The 26,035-nt window shown below is 45.4% G+C and overlaps 1 protein-coding gene across 2 annotated transcripts in view; it reads left to right on the top strand.

The window, feature by feature from the left end:
• Nucleotides 1-26,035, top strand: part of LEPR (leptin receptor) — a 126,650-nt gene that overhangs the window by 23,350 nt on the left and 77,265 nt on the right. For both annotated transcript variants that reach the window (XM_040360759.1, XM_040360760.1), the window contains exon 2: nucleotides 9,416-9,476. In XM_040360759.1, the coding sequence (XP_040216693.1) occupies nucleotides 9,437-9,476 (40 nt within the window). In that variant the 5' untranslated portion in view covers nucleotides 9,416-9,436. The remainder of the gene's footprint in view (nucleotides 1-9,415; nucleotides 9,477-26,035) is intronic.

The following is a 26,035-nucleotide window of genomic DNA, read 5'->3' as shown; positions in this document are numbered from 1 at the left end:
CTGGACTTTTTGGGGAAAAAATGCTGGAAAAAATGCCAGAAAGGTCCTACAAAGACAGGGTCACGTTGTTGTTGGGAGGAAATGTTGCTGGGTTCAAGTTAAAGCCTCTCCTTATCTATCACGCTTCCTGACGACGTCATCACGGCGAAACGTACGTCGAGGCACATGCCGGTCATGTGTTTACCTCCGGCCACTTCCGTCTTCCAGGCGGTGGAACGCACGCCGATTTAAAAACACAGCGCGAGCAACACAGCTGCTGCACTACCCCATGGCTGCCTATATGCGGATTTCCTCCAGTGCCAAGGCACTTTTTTAAGTAAGAGGCCATTTGGCTTGTTTTGTTTCTATATTTTTTAATAAACAGAATTATACTATGTCCTGCTTCTTCCCATTCTTTCTGATAGATCACGATGCGGAGTGTCCCCCAGGCTTATCTCATCGGCATTGTACAGCACTCAAACCAATCCAAGCTTCACCTGACCTGTCTTTTTTAAACAAAGGGGTCATGGTGATTTGGTATGTGGGCTACTTATCCTTATCCACCGGGTGTCAGGGTGTCTCCATTAAATCGTTTCCATGGTGACGGTGTAAAGACCTGAATTACCTCACTTTTTTATGGACATTTCTTGATTTACTACCCATTCTGATTGCTGTTCATGTCATGTACTTAGTTCACTGTGAAGTTTACTATGCACTTTACTATTGTTGATTACGAATTGTAAAGCACTTTATTTATACGCTACCTTACCATAGTGTGCAGCTTATTATTATTATTATTATGCAATTTGTCCACTTTGAAGTTTTTTATGCACTTTATTATTGCCGATTACCTACTGTAATGCCGCGTACACACGATCGAAAATTCCGACAAGAAAAGTCCGATGTGAGCTTTTGGTCGGAAATTCCAACCATGTGTAGGCTCCATCCGACTTTTTCTGTCAGAATTTCCACCAGCAAAAAATTGAGAGCTGGTTCTCAATTTTTCTGTTGGAATTACCGCCAGTTCTCAATTTTATTTTCAGCAAAAGACTGTTCCCTGTAGCCAGGGCCGTTTGAAGGAATTTGGGGGCCCCTAGCAAAATGGGGGCCCCCAAGCACCCCCCCCGCACGCAAAGCCTACGTTAGCGCTACACAAATTTTTACACCCATGTTCTTATTCCTCCCCCCCTCCCTAGTCCCTATGTTTTTCTATTCTCACCTCCCCTTCTTCCCTGTAGGCAGCCGCTGTAGCGTGGCCAAGCTCCTCTTCCTCCTGTCAGTCCGGTGTTCTATCATTATGGGTCCCCAGTCCCCTATCAGATAGTACCCGGGCCGGGTACCGTGCGGTACAGGAGATTCAGTTTCCTGTGTTCCCGGACGGACTGAAAGGAAGTGAGCACTCAGTGTGCACTTCCTGTCAGTCCGGTCGGGAACAGGAAATTGAATCCAGGAAGAAGGAAGAGGTGCTCGGCCACACTACAGCCTGGGAAGGGGAAGTTGGGGGCCCCAGGCCAGCTCGGGGCCCCAAGCAATTGTTTGTTTTGCCTGTCCTGTAGCGACAACTGAAAAGTTACCCTTCGTGATTTTTGGAAAGCTTACAACATTTTACACTGCATAAAAAACATTGCGTCAGCTTGGGAGCGAGTGACAGAAAAGTGAATGCAGGGTATATGGGAAAAATGCTTAAAGTGTTTTTGTGAACAATAGCGAAGACTTTGATGAAACAGATGTTAAAGTTATAAATCAAAAAAGTATGTAACTTGCTAACATGCTTGGCTTAGATGTTGAAGTGAACGATATAAAAGAATTTATGGAATTTGTTGAGGGAGAGCGAAGTAATGAAGATTTAATAGAGTTGGAAGCACAGCAGCACTTAGAATAGGAAGAGGAAGAAAAGGAGGAAACAATGGAAGAAGTACAAAAGAAGTTCACAGTCACAGGGGGTTGGCTGGCGTGTTCTCAAAAGTGAATGCAGATTTATTACAATTAGAGAGTATGGACCCAAATGTTGAAAGGTTCTCTAAAGTGGGATGGCAAATGAAGGAACTTATGCAATGTTATTGTGAAATGTATGATGAAAAAAAGAAAATGACAAAGCAGAGCACCTTAACAGAATTTATCTTGCAAGCTACCCCTACCAGTTTTATCATGTCCTTGTCATCTTCTCCCTCATCTACAACTCCTGATGACCCTGCTGGTAACTCCAATGATAAAATGTGATGACCCTGCTGGTAACTCCAATGATAAAATGTGATGACCCTGCTGGTAACCCCAATGATGATACTGATGACCCTGCTGGTATCTCCAATGATGATACTGAAGACCCTGCTGGTATCTCCAGTGATGGCACTGAAGACCCTGCTGGTATTTCCAATGATGATGCTGAAGACCCTTGCAAACCTTGGAAAGGCTCAGAAATTTAGTATTTCTCAGCATTTCCGAACAGTGTTGATCGGCTGCGATCGTCGCCGTTTGGCTCCGCTCGGCTCTGGCACCCCCCCACCTCAGGCCAAACACGGTACTGCCTGAATCCTGCTAGTTTTGCGAGGCAACACTCGCAAACCTATTTAGAATTTTTTCAAATACAGTGCTCTTATTGCGAAACGCTCGTTATTCGCAAGGTTCTACTGTATGTACTAAAAAAAAGTCATTAAATTTTATTTTTTTACAATTTTTTTTACAAACTTTTATCAAAGTAGTTCAGTGTCACCACAGTGAGGGGGTTGATCAGGATTTTTTTTTTTTTACACCGCTATTGCTTATAACAATGATGACAACTGTTATAAGCAATAGTTAACTGTTATGAATGGCTAGAGCTAAGCACATGGTACAGGGTGCTGTGATTGACCCAGGTACCATGTGATAGCTGTGGGCCAATTACAGCATTACAATACAGTCATGCATGGAAGCCATGACTGTTTCGTTAACATTGTAATCATGTGATCTCTATGACCAGTCATAGTAATCTCATAATACCTCGGGTACCGAGCTCCATGATCCGCTGTGTCAGCCTGCAGCTGCCGTCCTGCTGCAGTACATGTAGTACATACTGGTTAGTGGTTAAAATGCAGTACATGCAAGGTTCACCGGTCATTTAAAGTATAGAGAGACAATAATCTTCTCATGCCTTCTGTGAAGACTGGCAGCTTACTGAGTGAGAAAACATTAAGAAGAACAGATGGGTCTATCTAGGGAATACATTTACAGGGAGGCAGGATTAAACCATTAACAAATATGGAAAAAAAACTAGTTGTAGTTACACTGAAATGCCACTAGATGTCAGTATCAAGACAATACATACATGTATTCCGTGCACTTTTTTCCCCTTAAAATCAGGGGAAAATCGTGGGTGCGCGATATACGCCGATCCCCCGCCGATCCCCAATGTCTCCGACATCTCCGACATTGTCCGAGCCGAGTGTACTGCGCACTCGGCTAGGCTCGGCCACGCTCAGCTCCGCCCGCAGCCACCCGAGAGGAGCCGAGAGAAGCCGAGTGAAGCCGAGTGCACAGGAAATCCGGCTCTGCACAGCGCGCCAAATTCGAACACACGCCGCTGCAACCCCTCGACGGACCCCGCCACAGACGGACACTCACAAGGCTCGACGGACCCCGCCGCAGACGGACACCCACAAGGCTCGACGGACCCCGCGCAAGGCCGCAGACGGATGCCGGACAAGGCCGCCGATGGACGCCTGGCAAGACAGCAGACGGACTCTGCACAAGGCTGGACGGACCCGCGCAAGTCCGCAGACGGATGCCGGACAAGGCTGCCGATTGACACCGAGCAAGACAGCAGACGGACTCTGCACAAGGCTGGACGGACCCGCGCAAGGCCGCAGACGGATGCCGGACAAGGCTGCCGATTGACACCGAGCAAGACAGCAGACGGACTCTGCACAAGGCTGGACGGACCCGCGCAAGGCCGCAGATGGATGCCGGACAAGGCCGCCGATGGACGCCGGGGCAAGACATCCAAAATGTACGTTTTTCCCTAAACTTCCCTCCTCAGCTTGGGGTGCGCGCTATACGCCGACGCGCGGTATATGCCGATAAATACGGTATATATTAAAATCCAATGCTACGGTATTGGATACAATGTAAGTGTTCCAGAATTTAGCTAATTTTAACCTGAAGTTTCAATATAGATTTCTGTGTATACCTATGACCTTTACATTTTTTGAACATCAAAAGATACATTCTTATAAGAAAATTTATTTTCCCATTTTCTTAGACAATTCTCTGAAATGGCCAAGCGATAATTGCTGAGTTATCTAAATCTTGTCCCCTCCGGTGTGCTCTTATTTTGAAGCCTTTTCAGACACAAAAATAATTCAAGGTTTTGAGCTCAATGTAATTGGAATTATATAAAAAAGCTGATTAATGCCTGGCCTTGTAAACAGATGCAGAAAATAAACTCGAAGACTTTGCACACCTTTTGTTGGGACGCACTCATCATTCTGCTGCAGTATTACGCTGTAAATTACTTTTCTAATAATACTTTGTGACCTGACATAAACAGAACACATTCATAAGGAATTCCTTGAAGGCTTAACAGTGACCTGATTGCTATTATATGTGCAGAAGTATAGAAGAATCAGGACATCAAAGGGTACTGACCTGTCTTCTCCCAGTCCATTGACTTCACAGACTATGGGCTAGACTCAGATACGCTGCGCCGCCGGCGTAAGCGCGCCAAATTCAAATTCTGAAGAGGTGGGCGTGTTTTATGTAAATAAAACATGACCACACGTAAATGACGTCTCTAACGAACGGCGCATGCGCCGTCCGTGAACGTATCCCAGTGCACATTCTCCTAATCACGTCGCAAGTAGTCAATGCTTTTCGACGTGAACGTAATTTACGCAAAGCCCTATTCGCGAACGACTTACGCAAACGACGTAAACGACGCAAGATTCGCCGCTGTCCCGACGTCCATACTTAACATTGGATACTCCTCATATAGCAGGAGTAACCTTACGCCGGAAAAAGCCTTATGTAAACGACGTAAAAAAATCCGCCGGGCGCACGTACGTTTCTGAATCGGCGTATCTAGCTCATTTGCATATTCTACGCCGAAATCAACGGAAGCGCCACCTAGCGGCCAGCGTAAATATGCACCCTAAGATACGACGGCGTAGGAGACTTACGCCGCTCGTATCTTAGCCTAATTTAAGCGTATCTGGTTTCCAGAATACGCTTACATTTACGACGACGTAGATTCAGAGTTACGACGGCGTATCTACTGATACGCCGGCGTAACTGTCTCTGAATCCAGCTGATTGTGTGGAACACGAAGCACTTGCACTTTGGGGTAGATTCAGAGAGCAATTACGCCGGCGTATCCATAGGTACGCCGCGTAATTGCTAAGTTGCGCCGGCGTATCTACTTTCTGTATTCAAAAAGCTAGATACGCCGACTTTAGCCTAAGATACGACTGGCATAAATCTCTTACGCCGTCGTATCTTAGGGTGCATTCTGACGCTGGCCGCTAGGTGGCGCTCCCGTAGTTTTCAGCGTAGAGTATGCAAATTGCCTACTTACGCCGATTCACAAACGTACGCGCGCCCGGCGTTAGTTTTTTACGTCGTTTGCGTTAAGGCTTTTCCGGCGTAACGTTGTTCCTGCTATTAGGAGGCGCAGCCAATGTTAAGTATGGACGTCGTTCCCGCTTCGAAATTTGAATTTTTTACGTCGTTTGCGTAAGTCGTTCGCGAATAGGGCTGGACGTAAATTACGTTCACGTCGAAACCAATACGTCGTTGCGCCGTACTTGGAAGCAATGCACACTGGGATATTTACACGGACGGCGCATGCGCCGTTCGTAAATCACGTCAATCACGTCAGGTCATCACATATTAACATAAAACACGCCCCCCTTCCCCATTTGAATTACGCACGCTTACGCCGGCCCCATTTACGCTACGCCGCCGCGACTTGAGGAGCAAGTGCTTTGTGAATACAGCACTTGCTCCTGTAAGTTGCGGAGGCGTAGCGTAAATACACTACGCTGCGCCGCTGTAACTTTGGGCGGAGATACCTGAATCTACCCCTTTATGTTTGGACGTTATTTGCACTTTATTAGACCATTTTGCACATTGTTATTTTCAATTATAGTATATTTGCATGTGGATATCATATATTTTTATAATATTTTTTATATTATTTATATATTCACTCATTAATTTAGGGCCGCACTAAATTGGTTATATTTGTAGTGAGTTATTAAAAGGCATTTTTGGTGCAGCACAGCATTCCATACCGACCGCTACAATCGACCCTGCGGGAGGTGCCTACATTCCGCTATTATAGCCAGGGCCAGATTAAGAACATCATGGGCCTGGTGCTGAGGATTTTGGTGGGGCCTTTTAGGCTGCATTCACACCTCCGCGACAAGTAATGCCGCGTACGCGGCGTATTTTGCCGCGAATAGTGTAACTTTTTTTTTACAAATCCTTCCTATTGCTTTGTATGGCCGAACGCCAATGCCGCCTGAAAAAAGGGTCCGGGACTTTTTTTCATGCCGCAGGTGTACGGCGTCTATGAGATGTGAACCATCTCATAGACAGCAATGGGAATTCTCCCCTCCAGCGGCACGAGCAGCCGGCGTCGGGCGTTTTGTCGCGGAGGTGTGAATGGGGTGTAATAAATAATAAATAAATGCGTGGGAATGACATGAACGCAGCCCAGCCAAGGCAAGTGACCAAAGGCACAGAACCCAGAAGGAAGACCGGGTGAAGATGGAAGTGTCCAGGCCCCGCCTGATTCATCGCAGCACTGGAGGGCTCAGTCTGAAAATGTAAGTGTACACTAATGTGCTAATATGCTGTGCATACTTGTACGTTGTGGCATAACCTACCCCAGGGCCTCTAAAAAGTAGTAATGTCAGGAAAGTTTACTACCGCTTTATTATCACAGGATCCCAGGAGCCTCTCATGGGGCCCCCTACTGACCCGGTGGACGGTGGCCCTTGGGCAGTGCCTAAGTGCACAGTTGCCAACATTTAAAAAATATTTTCAGGGCCACTTTTTTATATAAGTGCTATATTTAGAGTAGCTGAGATCCCCGATGTTCCTCTATACATCATAGTAGTAATCACAAAATTAAATGAGTACTAATAATGGGGCAGAACAAATATGAGAACTGATATTTCCTTTAGTTGAACTAACAAAAGTGTGTCCATTCACTATGTATAGGAGAGGAGTGTGGAGGGTATGACAGTGGGCACTATGTATAGGAGAGGAGTGTGGAGGGTATGACAGTGAGCAATATGTACAGGAGAGGAATGTAGACGGTATGATAGTGGGCTCTATGTATAGGAGAGGAGTGTGGAGGGTATGACAGTGAACACTATGTATAGGAGAGGAGTGTGGAGGGTATGACAGTGGGCACTATGTATAGGAGAGGAGTGTGGAGGGTATGACAGTGAGCAGTATGTACAGGAGAGGAGTGTGGAGGGTGCGACAGTGGGCACTAAGTACAGGAGAGAAGTGTATGACAGCAGGCACTATGTACAGGAGAGGAGTGTGAAGGGTATGACAGTGGGCGCTATGTATAGGAGAGGAGTGTGGAGGGTATGACAGTGTGCACTATGTACAGGAGAGGAGTGTGTAGGGTATGACAGTGGGTACTATGTATAGGAGAGAAGTGTGGAGAGTATGACAGTGGGCACTATGTACAGGAGAGGAGTGTGGAGAGTATGACAGTGAGCACTATGTACAGGAGTGGAAGGATATTTAGGGACTGAGTAGTGGTTAAGCGGGTCATACATGGATTGAAATTACGCCAATTATGCAGAGACCAGCCATAGTCAATCTATGTATGGGCTAGCTGGTTTTACACAAGTCAATCTATTAATCAACTTGAGTACAACCAGCCTGTTTTTTTTTTCTTAAAACAATCAGTGCTGCCAGCTAAAGTTAGCAACACTGATCATTGTACGCACTGGCAGAACACAATTTTTTAACAGGAAACATTGTAACTGACACTTCCTTCTTAGATCAAAGGGATACACTTCTGTGTGTAAAGAACAAATCTGGGCAGTCTGCGAAGTTTGTAAACAAAATGAAACATTGTAACTAACTAACATTGTAACTAAATTTAACCACTTAAAGTCCAACACTTGTTTCTTAAGTTAGAAAGCAATATTATTTGCTAGAAAATTACTTGGAACTGCCAAACATTATATATATTTTAGCAGAGACTCTAGGGAATACAATGGCTATTGCTGCAATATGTTATGTCACACTGCATTTTCCCACTTCAATGAATAATAAAAACCATAAAAACAAAACAGTGAAGTTAGCCCATTTTTTTTTTAGTTTTAATGTGAAAGATGATGTTACGCCGCAACAATCGTGAGAGAATCGTGATCTATCTTCTAAGCAAAAAAATTGCAATTCTCATTTTAGCCAGAATCGTGCAGCTCTGTACCCTGCAACATAAAAAGTGCAAAGACCACCATAGAGTAATTTTCTAGCAAAAAACAAATGATGATTTTTACATGTAGTAGAGAAGTGTCAGAATTGGCCTGGGTGGCAAGGGGTTAATTACCATGAGTAATATACAAATAATTATTATAAGTACTGTGATCCTATCAATCTGCTGTAGTGAGTCAGCTTGTATTTATATTTGCCTCTCTGAATGTAGCTTCTGACAGGCTGTGCAAGCAGGCCCGTATCTCCGGAACCATAAATGATAGTCGTCCCATATTTTAGCCAGTTGTGGGGTAGCTCTTCCCATGCCTACCCCAAATGTGGGGTTTCTGTGACCTCTGGTCATCGAGCTACAACCCCCCAAATTCGATCTTAAAAAAAAAAAAATCTTAAAAAAAAAAATATATATATTTTTTTTTTTTTTTTTTTGGGCAAATGGGCCTATCTTGAGAAAGGGGCCTGGAGCTGCAGCTCCATCAGCCCCATTGTTAATCCGGCCCTGATTATAGCTGCAACGTCGCCATTTGTTGCCACAATCCCTCGACGCTAGAAACTTCCAGCTGGTGCTCGCCAAAGTAAATGTAGCCAATTCCTCTGTTTGATCAACTTACCGGTGAAATTATGTTTCAGTTTTTTCGTATTTTGCGTTTCCAGAAGAAGTTCCCTAGCGATGTTCGTTCTCTAACGTTGCACATATGACCCTGCATACATTACGCTTGTCTAAGCACTGTACTTTTCCAATGAATACAAATGATGTGACTGCAGCATATAAAGTCAGTCATTGTGCAGAAAATATAACTCACCTGCATTAACATACTAAGCAGTTTGGTGCCAGCGGGGGGGTGGGGGGTGCGGGGGTCACTCACAGCGCTGTTTATCTGCATCCACTGACAGCAAATGGTAAAATCAATAAAGTGCATACCCTGGATGAATATTGATGGGTTGTGTGTGATGTGTGGTGCTTGCTCAATGATAATTCTTTACATGTGTTTCTTTTTAGATTCTCCTGGAATTCGGAGTCATGTTCCAACAATGGGCTCTGGCAGTTGTGTTGCAGTGGGGTAAGACTGGCCATTGTCTTGCTTTATCTCCTTTTTTTTTTTTTTCTTCTAATTATACTTTAATTTACATTGTCCCTTCGCATCATTACGCCGCTCGTATCTTAGCCTAATTTAAGCGTATCTGGTTTCCAGAATACGCTTAAATTAAGGCCGGCGTAGATTCAGAGTTACGACGGCGTTCACCTGACAAATAACCCGCTGCAAAATTCCCCTTCAACCCAGAGACTACATTACCCCCCGCCCCCCTCATATTTTTTTGGGAAGGTGAGAGAGGGGGTGTGTCCCTGAATGGCAGTTTGGAAATGTGGTCACCCTATATACGGTATGCTATATACATGACAACATTTTAGTGATGACGTACAAATAGGTAGATTCAGAGAGATTGGACTAACTTTAGGGCGGCGTAGCTAGTAGTGATTTTCAATCTACTTACCTGCTAATCTACGGCGGCGTAGCCTCAAACGAGCGGGCGTAAGGGCGCCTAATTCAAATTGGTTGGAGGGGGGCGTGTTGTATGGAAATGAGGCTTGACCTCACATTTTTTTGACGTTTCTTGCTACTGCGCATGCGCCGGGTGCCTACACTTCCCAGTGCGCATTGCGGCTAAGGACGCCGTACGGGCCTATTGATTTCGACGTGGACGTAAACGACGTAACTCCCGATTCGCGGACGACTTGCGCAAACGACGTAAAAAATTCGAACCTCGCGGTGGGAACGGCGGCCATACTTTAACATTGTTATTCCACTTCATAGGTGGAATAACTTTAGGCCGCCTAAGGCCTTACGGAAACGACGTTAATCGACCGCGGCGGGCTCGCGTACGTTCGGGAATCGGCATAAAAGCTCATTTACATAATCTACGCCGGCCGCAATGGAAGCGCCACCTAGCGGCCATCCAAAAAATTGCAAGCTAAGATAGAACGGCGCAAGCCGTCCTATCTTAGCTTTGTTTAAGCGTATCTCTGTTTGAGCATACGCTTAAACATACGGCGGCGTAGATTCAGAGTTAGGCCGGCTTATCTACTGATAAGCCGGCCTAACTCTTTGTGAATCTAGCTAAAAGCACCTAGAAATCAGTGCAAAGGGTGACATATTGAGGCCTACATTAGCAACTTTTATTGAGGCCTACATTAGCAACTTCTATTGAGGCCTACATTTAGCTACTTGGTTGATGAGCATTCAAGGAGCACTTTTCATCTATCTGAAACAGCGGTAGTCCTTTTGAAGATTCTACCAAGTACAGCTTCCAGCATGGCTGCCTGTGTTCAGACTTGTTATTCTCCTTGAAGAAAGCTGTGGGATTCCTACCTGGCAATGCTCATGGATAATACACAGCAGCCTCATAAACCGCTCCTCTCTAAATTGATATGTTGATTGTCCAGCTGCCTCCCTTAGCCGCGCTTCTACGTGACTAACAAGGCAATCTGTCAGAAGCCTGCGTGAACCTTGGAGATGTGAGAAAAATCTGTCTTCATATTACCCGCCGACAGGATATGTTTCCAGAGGCTTGATTAATTGTGCAGATCTATCTCACACCTCGGTGCTATTCATCAAGCCCCTTATTAAAACCTGAGGTAAAATTCTCCCGTTCGGACCATTATCTTCAACGTGAGGAAATCTCTGACAATTTCACAGTATCATCTGCTAAGTGTGTGGTATTAATCAATCGATCTCTTACTAGGTGAAGACATAAAACAATGAGGCCTACTGCTGCGTATGCATGTGCATTTCGTTTCGAATCAAAATTCTGACACATTTTTCATTATTCGGACATTCGGATGCATACGAATTCCCGAATTGTAATATTAACGAATTTAACCGAATCCGAACGAACGTTTTTGAATCGAAAACCCGTGGACGAAATTCGATCGAATTCGAAAAACAAATTCTATTTGAATCGAATTCGAAAACAATTCGATTAGAAAACAAATTTGAATGAAAATTGAAAGCAAATTTGAATCAAAATCTAAAAAATATAAATTGATTTCTAAAAAAGAATACAATAAAATAGAATGAAAATCAAAGAATAGTAAAGAACAGAATGGAATTTAATAGAATGTAATCAAATACAATAGAATATGACCTGGCTTCTTCTATCTATCTTCTATCTATCTTCCATTTTCTGAAATTCGAAATTCATATAGAATGAACTCAAATTCGAATAGAAAAATATTAGAAGAGTAGAATTATATATATATATATATATATATATATATATATATATATATATATATATATATATAAATATATATAATATATATATATAAATATATTTTATTCTGCTCTATTCTAAAAAAATTCTATTCGAATTTGAGTTCATTCTATATGAATTTCGAATTTCAGAAAATGGAAGATAGATAGAAGATAGATAGAAGAAGCCAGGTCATATTCTATTGTATTTGATTACATTCTATTAAATTCCATTCTGTTCTTTACTATTCTTTGATTTTCATTCTATTGTTTTATTATTTTATATTCTATTCTAGAAATCGATCTATATTCGATTTATATTTTTTAGATTTTGATTCAAATTTGCTTTCAATTTTCATTCGAATTTGTTTTCGAATCGAATTGTTTTCGAATTCGGTTCGAATAGAATTTGTTTTCGAATCCGGTCGAAATATTATTGAATCCGGTCGAAATATTTTCGAATTCGACCGGATTTTTCGAATTCGGTTGAAAACGAACGAATTCCGAAAACAAATTTAACACATGTAACGAATCTAACTTAAAGCGGAGTTCCAACCACAATTAGCATTTTTTAAATGTATGTCCTTTCATCCTGCGTTTTTGTAATATAAATCCGGTCACTTACTATTTTACAATCCGCCGCCGATCCGCCGATAGATATTCAAAAAAGATAGTTTATAAAACTATGTCTACACCGTTGTCATTTTGGTTGTGGGCATTGTGAAGCCTACAAGCACTTAGGGCCAGATTCACAGCGGAGATACGACGGAGTATCTCAGATACTCCGTCGTATCTCTCAGAGTATCTATGCGGCTGATTCATAGAATCAGTTACGCATAGATATCCCTAAGATCCGACAGGTGTAATTGTTTTACACTGTCGGATCTTAACATGCAATACCGCGGCTGCCGCTGGGGGGAGTTTGCGTCGTAAACCAGCGTCGGGTATGCAAATTAGGAGTTACAGCGTTCCACGACGGTTTTTCGCGTTCGCTACATCGCTGCTAGTCTAGTTTCCCGTCGCAAAGTTAGTCGTCGTTTTGGGTGCCTTAACTTTACACAGCACACGTATGTGCTGTATAAAGTATGGCCGTCGTTCCCGCGTCGAAATTAAAAAATTCACGTAGTTTGCGTAAGACGTCCGGGAATACGGAATTGCGCTACGCACGTCGCCGTTCGAAAAAATTACGTCAGTTCGAGCAAAGCACGGCGGGAATTTCGAAACGAAGCATGTGCAGTAGGTCCGGCGCGGGAGCGCGCCTAATTTAAATGGCACGCGCCCCTTTAAATTACGCGGGCTTACGCCGGAGGCTGCCAGCGTAGGTTTTCATTGCAAGTTCTTTGTGAATCAGGCACTTGCGATGAAAACTTGCGGCGGTGTAACGTATCTACGATACGTTACGCCGCCGCAGTTCTACGTGAATCTGGCCCTTACTTCCTGGAAGTCTTGGATGGTGAATGATAATTGGACAGCGCACTGCATCCTGGGAAATTATGACACACATTTCCCAGGAGCATTAGAGGGAGATGATGTCAGAATCCTAGGTGGTTTCAAAGGCAGATTACGTGGGACCGCATAGCAACAGGCATTTCCAGATGAGTAAAAAAACTTTTTTTTTTTTTTACTTTTTTAGGTCTAATGAGCACAATAATGAAAAAAAAATGTTGGGATGGAAACTCCACTTTAACGAAAATAATTAAATAACAAATTAAAACTAAACAAATGTTTCCCTTTTGCACATGCCTACTGCTGCGTGCTTTCATGTGCGGTGATCAGAAGGCCCGGCCTATACATCTACACCGCTCAGGGTTGACTTCACCGTAAGGCAATGGTGGAGGTACCTAGGGAAGAGGACGCACTATGAATGCAACCCTGGATTTTCTTTCTTCTACGTTGTCTTGTTTTCTTTGAACATGTGTGTAAAGCCTCATACACACGATCTGACTTCCATCGGACAAATCCGTGGATTTTTGTCGGAAGGGCGTTGGCCGTGAACTTGTTCTGCATACAGACGGCAGAACTTTTTCAGCCAACATTCTGTTTTTTCTGCTCTTTAGCGCCAATGTCTGCTAATGTTATCCTATGGTTAGCATTGGCTCGGAGCATGCGTGTTTGTACTTTGGATTTTAGTCCTGAGCTAAAAAAAAACGGCCCTTTAAAGTGGTTGTAAACCCACTGTTAACACTTGCACCTACAGGTAAGCCTAGATTAAGGCTGCTTTCACATTGCAGCGTCGAGCCGCGGTGACGGTATAGCCGCGCTATACCATCGTGTTTACCGCGATATTTACCGCGTGTTTACCGCGATTGATTTCAATGGGAAGGCGCGGTATAGGAGCGGTGAACCGCGGTAAAGATGCGGCTAGCAGGACTTTTGGAGCGTTCCTGCTAGTGCACCGCTTCAGTGTGAAAGCCTTCAGGCTTTCACATTGAAGACTACAGGGCATGATTTTTCATGCGGTATAGCAGTGCTATTTTTAGCGCTGTACCGCATGAAAAACACCCCAATGTGAAAGGGGCCTAAGGCTTACCTGTAGGTAAAAGAAATATCTCCTTAACCTACCCGGATAAGGAGATATTTTTACAGAAACGGGCACCGCTGTCTACAGCGCATGCACGACGTAGACAACGGCGCAGGCGCACTGAGTGGTGCAGTTTTTGTGAATGGCATTAACTGGGTTAATGCCGGGTTTTCGCGGTCCCACGCGACGTCATCGCCGCTCCGGCCAATCACAGCACTGGAGTGGCGAAAACAGGAACTAGCGACGAGGGGACATGGCGACAGCGGTGGACGGGGGCTTCGATCTCAGGTAAGTGACACATAATGAGCTAGTATGCTGTGCATACTAGCTCATTATGCCTTTCTCTTGCAGGTTATTTAAAAAAAAAATATCCAAGGGTTTACTTCCTCTTTAAGAGCTATGGGCGGAAGTGATGTTTGTTTTTTTTTGTTTTTTTTGTTTTTTTTTCATTTTTCACACATAAAGATTTTTTTCAATTCTCATACATCTATCCTATTCTTTTTAACCACCCCTTTATACTGATCTGCTGTAATGGCATATCCTTGTTGAACTTTCATTAACCTGGTCCCTCCCAAGGTTACCCCCCCCCCTGCCCCCAGAGAATACCTCTGAGAATCAGGCCAAAAAAAAAAAAAGAGACCAAGAAACAAGAACAGAAAAGACAGGAAATGGTAAAAGAGAAAAACAGCAAAAAAAATAAAAAACTCCTCACCTCTCACACTTATCCTTTCGCTGCCAAATTGTGTTACCCCATTTTTATATTCACATTTATTTATCATAGACATTTATATATATACATCCATAGCGCAACCTCCATAATGGTAAAATCTCCTCCTCCCCCATTTATACGCAGTCAGGCCGATGCAGCTGTGTTTGTAATTGGCCCTATGGATGCATAAAGAGTAAAATGGGCTCTTAAACGTAGAGGGCCCGAGAGTATACTTCAACTGCACCAAATACAAACATCTCTGCAAGGTCTAATGCATGCAGCAGTTTTTTGTATACAAAACCTTGTGTATGTATGCAAATACTAAATAAAAAAAAGAAAGTAAAAAAAAAAAAAAAGAAGAAAGCAAAGAGGGGGGATTTCGAGACTTTGAATGAGGTGGGTGAGAGTGACTAAATAATAAGTTGGTTTTGAAAGGATAACTTTATTGTCAAAAAGCATCATAGCATAACATAAATGCAATGAGTAAATATGCAAAAAAACATGTATGGTGAAAATAGTAATGCAGCATGGCAGGTCCGTAGTATGGTAAATGGTAATATCTTCAAACAAATTAATATCATAGAAATCTAGTACATACAGTATATTGGAATCAATAAATCATCTACAGAATAGGTGCACCCAGTAAGACCGACGCGTTTCGTGAAAAAATTACACTCTTCAGGGGCAGGGTCATTTTATAAATGCTATTATGTTATATAAGTAAAGGATGGAGGGAGTGCAGCACCAATTCATTTTTTTTTTTTAGAATCCAGCTAGATAATGTGGAAAAAAGGGGTTTATTTACTAAAGGCAAATAGACTGCACTTTGCAAGTGCGGTTGCTCCAAAGCTTAAAGGAGTTCTCTGACCTAAAAGTTTTAACCCCCGCTGTGCCCGGGCTGTAAAAAAATAGAAAATAAACTGTCACTTACCTGCCTACGATCCCCCGTTGTTCCGATATCGCCGTCCCGTTCTCCGGTCCCGGTCTCTTCCACTTCCTGGGGGTCGGTGACTCATAGTGCGCTCAGCCTATCAGTGGCCGCGACGGGACATTGCTGCGGCCGCTGATAGGCTGAGCGCACTATGAGTCACCGACCCCCAGGAAGCGGAAGGGGCCCGGGACCGGAGAACGGGACGGCGATATCGTTACAACGGGGGATCGTAGGCAGGTAAGTGACAGTTTATTTTCTATTTTTTTACAGCCCGGGCACAGCGGGGGTTAAAACTTTTAGGTCAGAGAACTCCTTTAATAAAAGAGGCAAAGCTGCACTTTGCGAATACCCTATCAAATACAAGGAAAAAAAAGCATTTTTTTCTTGCACCTGATTGGATGATGGAAGTCAACAGAGCTTCCCCTCATTTACTAATCTCAGGAACAGGGTCGCCATCAGGAATTATGGGGCCCCTTACACAGCTTAAGGCATGGGCACCCTGGAGCAGAGAACCGGGGGGGGGGGTTGCTGCCTCAAATTGAGAAGCGGGGTTGCCGACGCTAATTGAGAAAATTGAGAAGCCGTGAATTGAGAAGGGGGGGGGTGCTGCTGCCGCAAATTGAGGTTGGGGGGCGTTGGGTGCTGACAAACAAAAAAAAGGGGGGTTGCCCTGGGGACCTCTTACAAAAAAAATGTAATAAAAAAAATTATAAAAAAAGGGGGTAGCCATTCCGGGCCCCTGTGGACCTCTGGGCCCTTTAATAAAAAAAAATATATAAAAAGCATCTGAGCAACTTATAGCAGAATACATCAAAGTGCAGTCGCTGTAGGTCAGAGGGGAAGATTGAAATGAGGGAAAGCTCTGCTGATTTTGTCATCCAATCATGTGCAAGCAAAAATGCTGTGGCCCGGATTCAGAGAGATCTGAACGTTACGCCGCCGTAAATTAGGGCGCAAGTTCCGTATTCAGAAAGAACTTGCGCCCTATGTTACGGCGGCGTAACGTATGTGGTCCGGCGTAAGCCCGCCTAATTCAAATGTGGATGATGTGGGCGTGTTTTATTTAAATGTAGTGTGACCCCACGAATTTGACGTTTTTTACGAACGGCGCATGCGCCGTTCGTGAAAGAATCCCAGTGCGCATGCTCGAAATTACGCCGCAAATCGTCAATGCTTTAGACGTGAACGTAACTTACGTACAGCCCTATTCGTGAACGACTTACGCAAACGACGTAAAATTTTCAAAATTTGACGGGGGAACCACGTCCATACTTAACATAGGATACCCCTCATATAGCAGGGGTAACTTTACGCCGGAAAAAGCCTAACGTAATTGACATAAAAAAATGCGCTGGGCGGACGTAGGTTTCTGAATCGGCGTATCTACCTAATTTGCATATTCCTTGCGTAAATATACGGAAGCGCCACCTAGCGGCCAGTGTAAATATACAGCCTAAGATACGACAGTGTAAGACACTTACGCCGGTCGGATCTTAGGGAAATCTATGCGTAACTGATTCTATGAATCAGTCGCATAGATACGACACCGCAACTCAGAGTTACGACGGCGTATCCGGAGATACGCCGTCGTAACTGCTCTCTGAATCCGGGCCTCTGTCTTTTTTTTTAATAGTCTGAGTTCCAATAAGTGGTCATAATCCAAACTAGCAGGCAGGGCTGACAAACGAAGCTTGGAGCACGTGTTACAACGCTATCACAAGCATGAGACTGCAGGCTTGGCTGGCTTAAATCAGGTTTGGTCTCCACCCAGAGGCTACCCAATAGATGGTAAAATATTGACCCTTTTTTACAGGAAGGTCAAACCGCGCTTCTGCAATAACAACAGATTCCACTAACAGCACAGTTCCGCTCCACTGACCCCTCGAGATGAAACTAGGATAGGGAAAATTACTCCACAAGAGACCTAGAAATAGGTGTAGTAATTTTAATAGATAAAAATATACAACAACAAATGGCGATTACACTCACATGTTACAGTGCCGAACCGGGCACCTACTAGTCAGCATATGCAAGCCGGCTAGTTCTAGAAGGATATCATGGAGTCCACATCTCTCCTAAGGGCAAAGCCTAGATTGGGATGTGGGATGAGGACCTTGAATGACTGCTCCTCTGCTCCGATCTATGTTTTGCCATATTGGTGTCTTCATGAAGAGACCTATCTCTATGTCTCTTGAGGAGTAATTTTTCCTTTTCCTAGTTTCATCTCGAGGGGCCAGTGGAGCGGAACTGTGCTGTTAGTAGAATCTGTTGTTATTCCAGAAGCGCTGTTTGACCTTCTTGTAAAAAGGGGTCAACATTTTCTGGTGAGTGGCCACCCATCTATTGAGCACTCATGGCGAAGAACTAAAAAACGAATTTGAGCATCACTACTTGGTGTTGAGATTTCATCATTATGGACTTAATAGCTTGCTATTTATTTTGTATTTGTATTAATTTTGATTCACTGAACATTATTAGCGCCTCACCATTTAACCACTTGAGAGCCGCGCTATAGACGAAAGACGTCCACAGCGCGGCTCTCACCTGCTGGGTGGACATCCCTGGACATCCCATTTACATTCCCCCCGCACGCCGCCGAGGGCGCGCAGCAGGGAAAAACTGTGCCCGGCGTGTCATGTGATGCCGATGCGCATGCCTGGCGGCCGCGATGTCGACCAGGTACCCGCAATCGGCAGTGACAGACCAGGGACGTGGAGCTCTGTGTGTAAACACAGAGCTTCACGTCCTGTCAGGGAAAGAGGAGACCGATGTTGTGTCCCTTGTACATAGGAACACAGCTCGGTCACCTCCCCCAGTTAGTCCCCTCCCCCCACAGTAAGAATCACTCACAGGGAAAACATTTAACCCCTTCCTCGCCCCCTAGTGTTAACCCCTTCCCTGCCAGTCACATTTATACAGTAATCAGTGCATATTTATAGCACTGTTCGCTGTATAAATGTGAATGGTCCCAAAATAGTGTCAAAAGTGTCCGATATGTCCGCCGCAATATCGCAGGCCTGACAAAAGTCACAGATCGCCGCCATTACTAGTAAAAAATAAAAAAAAATCATAAATCTATCCCCTATTTTGTAGACGCTATAACTTTTGCGCAAACCAATCAATATCCGCTTTACCAAAAATATGTAGAAGAATACTTATCGGCCTAAACTGAGAAAAAAAAATGTTTTTTTTTTTTATAAATTGGGATAATTATAACAAAAAGTTAAAAAATATTGTTTTTTTCAAAATTGTCGCTCTTTTTTTGTTTATAGCGCAAAAATAAAAACCGCAGAGGTGATCAAATACCACCAAAAGAAAGCTCTATTTGTGGGAAAAAAATGATAAAAATATAATTTTGGTACAGTGTTGTATGACCGCGCAACTGTCATTCAAAATGCGTCAGCGCTGAAAGCTGAAAATTGGTCTGGGCAGGAAGGGGGTTTAAGTGCCCAGTAAGGAAGTGGTTAATATAGTTTTCCACCGTTTGGTGATTTGTTCACTTTTAAAGAAGCAGCTTATATGATGATTGTTCACTGATCTCACAGGGCGCCATTCACTGTTTTATATATATATTTTTTGTATTTCTTCATTTATATAATAATAAAAAAATAAAAATAAAATAGCGGTGATAAAATACTACCAAAAGAAAGCTCCATTTGTGTGAAAAAATATGATATAAATTTGGGTACAGTGTTGCACGACCACGCAATTACCAGTTAAAGCAGTGCAGTGCCGAATAGCAAACAATGACCTGGTCATGAAGGGGGTAAAACCCTCTGGAGGTCAAGTGGTTAAGGCCCCTTGGCTGTATGGTATCAGACTTTGGATTTATTCCATCTCTTTTCTTTTGAGGTTTTTTTTTTTTTAACTCCCCCACCGCCCCTGTCAATCTCTGTACATGATCAATAATTGTATAACTTAGCTGGGAAACAGGGGGCCAGATTCACAGAAGAAGTACGCCGGAGTATCTGCTGATACTCCGGCGTACTTTCAAATTTGCCGCGTCGTATCTTAATTTGTAATTCACAAACAAGATACGACGGCATTTGGCTAAAATCCGACAGGCGTACGGCTTCGTACGCCTTCGGATCTTAGGATGCAATACTTCGGCTGCCGCTGGGTGGAGATCGCGTCGTTTTCCAGCGTCGGGTATGCAAATTAGCTTTTACAGCGATCCACGAAGGTACGCGCGTTCGTTACGTCGTCGCTAGTCGTTTTTTCCCGTCGCAAGGTTAAGCCTGCTTTTACATGGCTTAAATTTAGACGAGCCATGTTAAAGTATTGCCGTCGTTCCGGCGTCGAATTTCAATTTTTTTTTTTTTGCGTAAGACATCCGCGAATACGAAAGTACGTTACGCACGTCGCCGTTCAACAAAAATGACGTCACTTCGAGGAAAACACAGCGGGAATTTAAAAACGGAGCATGCGCAGTACATCCAGCGCGGGAGCGCGCCTAATTTAAATGGTAAACGCCCCATTTGAAATAGGCGGGCTTGAGCCGGACGGCTTTACGTTACACCGCCGTAAGTTTACACGCAAGTGCTTGGTGAATCAGGCACTTGCGCTGAAAACTTGCGGCGGTGTAACGTAAAGACGATACGTTACGCCGCCGCATTTGTACCTGAATCTGGCCCAGAGTGTTTTTGTTCAATAATGTCTGGCAACTGGGAGCTCATTTTGTTTCTAATAATGGAGTATTTGTGTCTAGCAACACCTTCAAAAATGAGTTGTCTCACCAATGTAATATATACAGAACTCATCTGGTAGGGGAAGTTACCATTTTGAATTTATGAGCACCCATATATCAAGTGCGTTCAATTCTCCAACCTCATCAAGCAATAATCCTTCACCCATCCTCACCCTGGGAAGATCATACTCATAAATAGTAACGTTACCTGTCAGATGAGTTTTGTAGTTCATTTAATCAAGTGCCCATGTGGCTTATATTACATTGAGGAGACGACACACAAAGTTAAAACACATTGCTAGACACAAATACTCCAATAATAGAAAACAAATCAACCAACCAGATGTCAAACATTTTATTGAACAAAAACATTCTGTTTCACAGCTACTTTATATAATTCGAGATTTTCCTAGCTTGTGACGGAAAATATTGATTATATGAAGACAGGAGGCGAGTATCTTATGCATTAATCCTTCTTTATTAATGCTCACAGCAGAAGTGTAAAACCTTTAACGAATGTAATAAAAGAAAAAACTGGTAGAACCACACCTCCCAGCAGTCCCATGGCCTAAACCACTCCCATTCTAGTCTCTATAAATGGACTGCTCTCACTAGAATCTTCCTCTTTCTTTGCGTGAGTACGAGGTGTTGTTTCCTAATCTCCGATTATCGACTCTTCGGCCAGCCGACCCACGATTTGTAACCGAAGACTTCCAAAGAAGGTAGGTCGTAGGCCCCGACTGTGTCGACCCACAGAACTTGTTGATTGAACCGAACAGGGGAACATCACCCTAACCATAGGTCAACCGAACGAACGACTCCAGGTAAGCGAAAAGTCAATAGCCTGAAATAGAAAACCCAAAACATGAAAGGGTTGGGAAGGGAGGGAAGATACTCGCCTCCTGTCTTCATATAATCAATATTTTCCGTCACAAGCTAGGAAAATCTCGAATTATACATCAGACAGGAGGCTCATATCTTATGCAAGTTCAAAGCTAACACAGCATAAATATATACCAAAGAAAAGTCAAAACATTACATAGCAATCAAACATCATAAAACAGACATGGCAACATGATCCTCCGGTCTGAAATAGAAAAAGCGGAAGACTGATTCAGAAGACCAATTAGCCGCCATTAACAGCTCAGAGAGTGAGCCTCCGGTCGCCATCACCTTGGTAGCCATGGCCCCTCTGGCCGAGTGTGCTCCAAACAGCGTGATGTCTATACCCGCCAACGCCATGGTGGACCTAACCCAGCGCGCTAGAGTGGCGGTTGTGACCGGATGATGAGGTCTGACGTAAGAAACTAATAGTTGAGAGGAACCCGGATTACGTAGATCCGCGGTGCTAGCTTCGTATGCTTGTAGGCATCTAACCACACAGAGTCGTGGGTGTGTAGGGAAAAAGGGATAAAAAACCGAGTGCAGGCCGGTCTTCGTCCTGCGGACTATCGTGAACTTGACGCCTTGAGGTGAAAATTGGCGCCTAGAGATGTCCAAGGCTCTAACGTCGGAGACGCGCTTTATAGAAATCAGACAAAGCAGGATAGTAAGTTTGAATGACAGCATCTTAAGAGACAGCGACTCGTTGTCTTCCCAGCCCGAGAGCATGACAAGGACCCTGGAAACGTCCCAAGTGGACTGATACTTAGGCCGCGGGGGTCGTTTGAACCTGATACCTCGCAGGAGTCTGCAGATCAGGGGGTGTTTGCCGACAGGCCTGGAATCCACTGGATAGTGATAGGCCGATATGGCCGACCTGTAAACATTGATGGAACTGTATGCCTTGCCGGAGGAAAAGGACTCCGCTAAGTAGTTCGCAATGACGGTTATAGGGGCACGCAAGGGATCAGCTTGCCGTTGGTCACACCAACGTACCCAGAGTTGCCAGGCTGATCGGTATGCCGACCGAGTCCCCGGGGCCCAGGCCATGGTGAGGAGGTCTCTAGCCGAGCTTGAAAGGCCGTCACCCGGGTCTGGCATCCGGAGACCAGCCATGCTAGGAGCATCAGATTGCCTTCTTCCACCAAGGGGTGAATGCCCTTGGTCGGGTGTAACAGGATACGAGGGAACTGGGGAAGGACTCTGGGATGGTCGATGATCGAGTCCAGCAGCAGAGGGAACCAAGGTTGAGCCGGCCACCACGGTGTGATCAGAACCACCGTTGCTCTCTGATTGGCGATTTGCCAAAGGACCCTGGGGATCATTGAGAACGGGGGAAACGCATAATGCGTACCCCCTGTCCAAGAGTGGCGGAAAGCGTCCACTGCCGAGGACCCTGGGTCCGGTCTCCAGCTGAAGAAGTGGGGCAGTTGGTGGTTGAGGCGAGAGGCGAAAAGGTCTATGCCCAAAGGTCCCCAAAGTAAATTTATCTGGGTGAAAACCGAACGGTCCAAACCCCAGTCGCTGGAGTCTACCAGATATCGAGAGTTCCAGTCTGCTACTGTGTTGGAGACCCCCGGGATGTATTCTGCTAGAAGAGAGATGTCTCGAGACAGACAGAAGTGCCAAATCTCCGCGGAGATGTCCGCTAGAATCTTGGATCTGGTACCTCCCAGGCGGTTGATGTATTGAACCGCTGAAATATTGTCCATGCGTAATAATACGCAACAGTTGGTCCGTGTTGCCAGGAAACTCTGAATGGCGAAGAGAGCCGCTGAGAGTTCCAAAGCGTTGATATGTAACAGGGATTCCTCCCTGGACCAGATCCCTCCCGTGGACAATAGCCCCAAGCGGGCGCCCCAGCCATGTCGGCTCGCGTCCGACTCGATGACTACGTCTGGTTGTGCATTGAAAATTGTCCGGCCGTTCCACTCGGTGGCGTGGCGGAGCCACCAGCATAACTCGACCTGAGCTTCTGGGGATAGGGACACTTCGTCCGCGTAGCGGAGGCCCCGTCGCAGGTGTAAGATTTTTAACCTCTGGAAGGCCCGGTAATGTAAGGGAGCCGGGAAGATGGCCTGAATGGATGCAGCTAGTAGGCCGACTATGCGTGCTAGAATGCGTAGGGATAGGGAACCCTTGCGCAGAACCGCCCTGATCTCTTTTCTGATTAGAGCCAATTTCTCGCTGGGAAGTCGAAGGATAGCGAGTTGGGTGTCTATAGAGAAACCCAGAAATTCCATCTCCTGTGCAGGGACGAGAACCGATTTTTCTCGGTTGATTACGAAGCCCAGGTTTTGTAACAGGTCGATGGTCCAGTTCATGTGACGATACGCCAGATTCCTGGAGTAGGTTATTATGAGGAGATCGTCCAGGTAAATGATCAGACGAACTCCCCTGCTCCTCAGCGCTGCCACGACCGGTTTCAGGAGTTTGGTAAAGCACCACGGGGCTGAGGACAGGCCGAACGGTAGGCACGTAAATTGCCAGATGCGACCCCACCATCTGAAGCGGAGGAGATGTTGAGAATCTGGATGCATGGGAACTGTGAGGTAGGCGTCCTTTAGGTCCACCTTCACTAACCAGTCTCCGGGGGTGAGTAGGTCTCGGAGGCAGTGAATGCCTTCCATCTTGAAATGCCGATAGGCGACATGTTGGTTCAAGTCCCGGAGATTTATGACCGGGCGATAACCCCCCCCTTCTTCTTGACCAGGAAGAGGTTGCTGAGGAAGCCCGGTGACGGGGTGACGACTTCGGTGACCGCATGTTTGGCTAACAATTCCCGAAGTTCGGTGTCTATGAGGGTCACATTTTGTTCTGAAAAATGGATAGGGGGTGGTATTATCCCCAGAGTCGGTGGGGAAACGAGGTCTATTTGGAAGCCCGTTACCGTATTCAGAACCCAGGGATCTGCCGTAATCGCAGACCAGGCGTGCGTAAAAAACATTAGGCGGCCTCCCACCGGTATGAGGGGAAAGGGAATGAGAGTGGTACTCACCGGAATACGGGCGTGAACGAGGGTATCCTCTTTGGCCGCGTCCTCTCCAGGGTCTTCCACGGGGAGGGAAGAATGGTGCCGGTTGCGCGGTGGTGGTATAGTGGGCGGGAGCCTGGGTATAGTGTGTTTGGGCAGAAGACCTCTGAAAGGGTCTGCCCGTGTTGTATCGGCCGGCAGAACGGCCCCTGTTTCTGCCGGCCCGGGGAAAAACTCTGGTATTGTTGGCTTTCTTCAGGGATGTTTGTGCCTTGTCCAGGCTGTTGAACATGCCAACGAATTTATTAATGTCCTTTATTAAGGACTCGCCAAAAAGCATGCCCCCTGCTGAGGGGCCTGGCTCGGACTCTGCTAGATGGGCCAGCTGCGGGTCGAGGCGCATGAGAATTGAGCGCCTGCGTTCGACTGAACAGGCGGTGTTGGCGTTGCCCGTAAGGCATATGGCTCTTTGGGCCCAACCGCGCAGTTGAGTTAGATCAACCCCTTGGCCGGTTGTTGCGGATTGTTCCGCCAAATTCAGAATTTTGGTCAGAGGCCCGAACAGGTCCAGGATACGATCCTGGATATTTGTGAAGGACCGATCGATCCCTTTCTTAGGCATCTTTCCTGTTTTAAGCAGGTATTTCATCAGTATAGGGTCCACTGTAGGTGTGACAACCGCTTTCATAGGGATATGCGGGCGGGGGCGCTCTAAGTTTGTTGCGATTGGATTTATCCAATGGTTTCCGTGCCCAGAGCTCTACATATTGGGACACATGGGGCAGGGGGGACCAGTCCCCCGAGCGGGGATGGGAAATAGTGTCTGGGTTGAAAAGGGGTTCCCCCATGGCGTCTAATACGTCCTTGCCCTGGTTGTCAGGGTTGGCATCCGGGAGGATTGCCGAAGCCCCCGCATCCTCTTCCTCATAACAATCAGACCCTGAGACCTCTGATTTATCCGACTCGGCGGATGAATCGTCGTCTGACTCTATGATGTATGAGTCTGGTTTGGCTCTCTTAGCGGAACCATGCCTTTTTGTTGACTCTCTGAGGCTCAGAGGTTGAAAAGGGTCTGTAGGATGCGTGGGGTGGCAGTCCGTGGAAGGATCTGCTCGCAGCATATTATTAGCTTCCCCTGCCGGGGAGTCATAAACCGTCACCACGTTCTTCCTTTTATAGGAGGATTTTCCCTTCTTTGTGGCCGGTTCTGTGCCGAGTGGTACGGGCACAGGGGGATAGTTGGATTGGGAAGGTCCAGAAGCGGCAGTTACTGCTAGTGCTGCTTGGACGGACTGGTTAATAAGGTCCTGTAATTGGGAAGTACTGAGAAGGTGAGTAGGTTCCAGGACCAATTCCTGCCCTATGGGGGAGGGGGAGCCCTCTTCTGTCATGGTAATGAAAGAGAGAGGCAGCGGTGCAAGGGTTAATAATGCACAGAAAATTTTACAGATATCTGGGAAAAATAATGTATGGCAGGCAGGCACACCTAAAGAGTAAGAATGTGGGCACAGGGTAAGGATGGGAATTAAATTCCCAGGAGAAGATGTGCAGAGAACAGACTATACCAGGCTCTCCCTCCGGTCACCAGCGCCGACTGGCACGCGACGGGAGGAGAGCCTGGGAACGATTGCGCTCTGGGGGCGAAGTCTCGCGAGACTACGGCCC

Source organism: Rana temporaria, chromosome 7 (assembly GCF_905171775.1).
Source record: "Rana temporaria chromosome 7, aRanTem1.1, whole genome shotgun sequence".
NCBI lineage: Eukaryota > Metazoa > Chordata > Amphibia > Anura > Ranidae > Rana > Rana temporaria.
This window is presented reverse-complemented; position numbering and strand designations above follow the sequence as displayed.